Here is a 4,214-nt window from a genome sequence, read left to right on the forward strand (position 1 = left end):
GACTGTGTTTCCTGTTTCCTGCAGACGTCCAGCAGCTGGTGGTGGTTAAAGAAGAGCTGCTCCCTGACCAGCAGGAGTGGAGGACCAGTCTGGACCAGGAGGACCCAGAGCCCCCCCCACACATTAAGCAGGACCAGGAGGGAGAGCAGCTTCAGGAGCTGGAGGAGGCTGATATCACCAAGTCCACTTTCACTCCTGACCCTGTGAAGAGTGAAGATGATGATGAAGAGAAACCTCAGTCCTCTCAGCCTCATCAAAAACAAACTGAACACATGGAAACAGAAGCTGATGGAGATGACTGTCGAGGACCAGAACCAGCCAGGAACTCAGATCCAGAGAGCAGTTTACAACCAAAGACTGAGGACTTTTCTGGACCTGACACTGGAGACTCTTCTGAACCTGACAATGAAGACTCTTCTGAACCTGACACTGGAGACTCTTCTGAACCTGACACTGAAGACAGTGCTGATTGGAAAGAGACCAGAGAACCTGCATCAGGCTCAAACTCACAGAAAAATAGACATGAATCTTTCAGTGGTCCACGACGTAGTGCTGAAAAGAAAACATTCTGCTGCTCAGTCTGTAAGAAAGCTTTTTCACATAGTGGAAATGTAAAGAAACACATGAGAATCCACACAGGAGAGAAACCATTCAGCTGCTCAGTCTGTAATAAAGCTTTTCCACAAAGTGGACATTTAAAGTCACACATGAGAATCCACACAGGTGAGAAACCATTCACCTGTACAGTCTGTAAGAAAGCTTTTTCACATAGTGGAAGTTTAAAGGACCACATGATAATCCACACAGGAGAGAAACTATTCAGCTGCTTAGTCTGTAAGAAATCTTTTTCACGGAGTGCAAGTTTAAAGTCACACATGATAATCCACACAGGAGAGAAACTATTCAGCTGCTCAGTCTGTAAGAAATCTTTTTCACGGAGTGGAAATTTAAAGTCACACATGAGAGTCCACAAAGGAGAGAAACCAGTCAGCTGCTCAGTCTGTAAGAAAGCTTTTCCACATAGTGGACATTTAAAGATACACATGAGAGTCCACACAGGAGAGGAACAATTCAACTGCTCAGTCTGTAAGAAAGCTTTTCCACATAGTGGACATTTAAAGATACACATGAGAGTCCACACAGGAGAGAAACCATTCAGTTGCTCACTCTGTAAGAAAGCTTTTTCACAGAGTGGAAGTTTAAAGGACCACATGATGATCCACACAGGAGAGAAACCACACAGCTGCTCAGTCTGTAAGAAAGCTTTTTCACGGAGTGGAAGTTTAAAGGACCACATGATAATCCACACAGGAGAGAAACCACACAGCTGCTCAATCTGTAAGAAAGCTTTTTCACAGAGAGGACATTTAAAGTCACACATGAGAATCCACACAGGAGAGGAAAAATAGATCTGCAAAGTTTGTGACAAAATATTTAAATGGCGTAATCGTTTAAGAAGACCAAGTGTGTTAAGGGAATACATTTATCTATTTTGTATCCTGATGCCGTTACATGTCATACGTTACTCCCTAAGCCTGTTTTCACCCACCTGCAACCGATTCACTAATAATCACAAATGTTAATTTCTACGACCCCTTGACTCGACTATTTCTTGTTTAATATTTGTTACATCTACCCAGGACTAAGTTCCCATGTCCTGCCTTTCACCTACTGATCACCCACTGCTCATTTAAGGTGGACTCACCTTTATAAGGGACCAGCTAGTCTTAGTGTCTTATGGCACATTTCCACTGCAGCGGGGTAGCCCTGTTTAAGCGTCCCTAAGCGTCCTCGCTCAGGCCTCGGGCTGCCTCACTGGCCGTCCGAGGCCGTGGCGCATTTCCATTACAGTTTAGGACCTGGGGTAGCAACGCAGTGTAGGCGGGGCGATCGTTTTTTTGGCGGGCTTTTTGTGCGGAGAGACGCTGGGTAAAATTGCAGTGGCGTCATCTTCAATGCGACACAACTCACAAAACAATGGAGGATGTGGAAGCGATCGTTTACTTGTTTCTTGGTGTGTGGCTTGTTATCACAGCAAGAAGGAAAGTGATCACAGCAAGCAGGAAAGTGATGTTTCAAAGTAGGCTGCGTATAGCAAGACGAGATGCAGATCTTGTGACGATTCTCTCTGATCAATCGGCAGCCGAGAGTGTTGACGTCACTAGTTCAGCCCTGGCCTGATAGAACCACGATTTTATGGGGCCGGAACAAGAGGGGAAAAGTACCCGCTAGTCGGTGCTACGCTATATGGAAAGGCCACCAAATGCTGGCCTGGCCACTTGAGGACGATTAAGGACGCTTAAACGGGTTTATGGAAATGGCAATGCGCCATTAATGCAAACGTTTTGTAAAGTAATGCTAGACCAACAACGTGCTATTGGGCTGTGTGCTCTCTGCAGGACGGTGTCTGTACACAAAGATTGTTAATGAAATGAGAGCTTCATTCTGTTTTTGTTGTCTAAACAACGCCAACAGAGCGACACGTCTTCTTTCCAGCAGATGGCATAAATGTTACATCATGCAGTTCAACTGTCATCCACATATTAGAGATTCAAAACAGCAATGTGTGAGATAAGGCTAGTAATTGACTATTTCAACAGAATGTGAAGAGGTTACAGTCTTGAGGTCATGTCCAATATGTTTGTGTTTTGTTTGATTAAATCGACTGAAATTTGTATTCAATGACTCAATTATTCTTAATTACTGTCATTACATCATGGGTTTGCATTGCAATATTAGAACGCATTAAAATCCAACTTTATTTCTTCCAAGTTGCGGGTGTTCATTGTTTAGAAGTCCGCTGTGTTTTATCCAAGCTTCCAATGCGTGCTCCGATAATGCTGAAAGTATCTGTTGTATGCTTTACCTGTTACATTACACTTTACCAAGTGTAATTGACTGGAGAGAGACAATAGCTAGTGGATGGATCCAGAGGAGAACTAGAAGATAGTCTGCATAGAGCCTTCAGGCTCTGAAAATGAACAGGGATAGAACTAGAAAAAAACTCCAAAAACCTGAATAGAGCTAGAAGATAGCAAAGCCAAGAAAGACCCAGACAGGAAGGAGTCAAAATAGTTTGTATTTTGTATTTTTTAATATTCAAGCTCTTCTCTTAAGATATTAGATCTTCCTATCTCAACATGTATCCTTTTATGCATTAAAAAAACCTTACATTTTTGCTGCCAATTATTGAGATTGTTTCACAGCTTTATCTTAAATATTTAGACTTTTGTCGTTACATATAGATTACATAGGATGAACAGCACGATCCACTCTGCTGGATTCTGCCCAAATCGGCTCCAAATGCATGCACACATCTCGCTGTATCCAAACTCCTGCAGTTGTATTGTTCTGGATTCAAAGTGAAGTGTATTAGATGTTCTGCACTCTTATTGTTATGTATTTAATATAAAGTGAAATACCCATAAATTCAGAAAAGAAAAGAGTCTCACTTAAGGAAAAAGGTTCTGAACCAGTGAGAGTTCTTCATTTGCACATAAACATCATCAAATATTTAAAGTTGTGACCAGAGGCCTGTACTACGAAGCAGGATGTTCGCTTAGCCGGCTAACTTCAGGGAAAACTCCGGCTTTCCGGTCCTACAACGCTGGTTCTCTTTTTAGCGGGCTAGATCTCCATGGTAACTTATGCTGAGCGGCTTACCTGCCCCGGATTAGGTTAGGTTGCAGGCTAAGAGATCAATTCAGTGAAAGCACTGCCTGCTGACCAATCAGAGCTCAGTGTGCGGAGTTTAAAGCGATCAAGTCATATTACAGGAGAAAGGAAATACAGAACTGTGTGAACGTGAAAATGAATAGAATATCACCTCCCATCTTCAGAGAAATCTGACTATTAATAAATTAGCGTTAAGAAAGCTTACTTAAATATCTGCCACAACATAAGTAACTGGATCAGAGTAACATTAAGTACAGTCCGCGGCACTGTGAGTGCAGACGTCGATGTGTCCCATTATCATTAATATCACATCATAATATATCATATATCTCCTTATCTGAGTCAGCTGAGCCGTATCTGGCCGTGCAACACTCAGTGTCACATACTGTATGCAGAAGTATTATTTTAAGCAACACATTAAGTTGACGAAACACTCGAGACAAATGTAATTAAAGTCAGATCGTGTCTTAGACGGGGCAGTGATATCATAAACATGTTAATGTATGCATTCAAACACTTGTTCTGTTACCAGCTGTATT

The 4,214-nt window shown here is 42.3% G+C and overlaps 1 protein-coding gene across 1 annotated transcript; it reads left to right on the plus strand.

Moving 5' to 3' along the window:
- The first annotated feature begins 522 nt into the window (after positions 1–522).
- On the plus strand, positions 523–2,764 carry LOC117547311 (zinc finger protein 583-like). Its single transcript, XM_034217936.1, has one exon. The coding sequence runs from the start codon at positions 624–626 to the stop codon at positions 1,407–1,409; it is 786 nt and encodes a 261-aa protein (XP_034073827.1). The 5' UTR covers positions 523–623; the 3' UTR covers positions 1,410–2,764.
- Positions 2,765–4,214: the final 1,450 nt, after the last annotated feature.

This window comes from Gymnodraco acuticeps, unplaced genomic scaffold (assembly GCF_902827175.1).
Source record: "Gymnodraco acuticeps unplaced genomic scaffold, fGymAcu1.1, whole genome shotgun sequence".
NCBI classification, from domain to species: Eukaryota; Metazoa; Chordata; class Actinopteri; order Perciformes; family Bathydraconidae; genus Gymnodraco; species Gymnodraco acuticeps.

Bases quoted from the DNA above. Each gene is read 5' to 3' on its own strand.
- LOC117547311 (XM_034217936.1), top strand. From the start codon at position 624: ATGAGAATCCACACAGGAGAGAAACCATTCAGCTGCTCAGTCTGTAAT.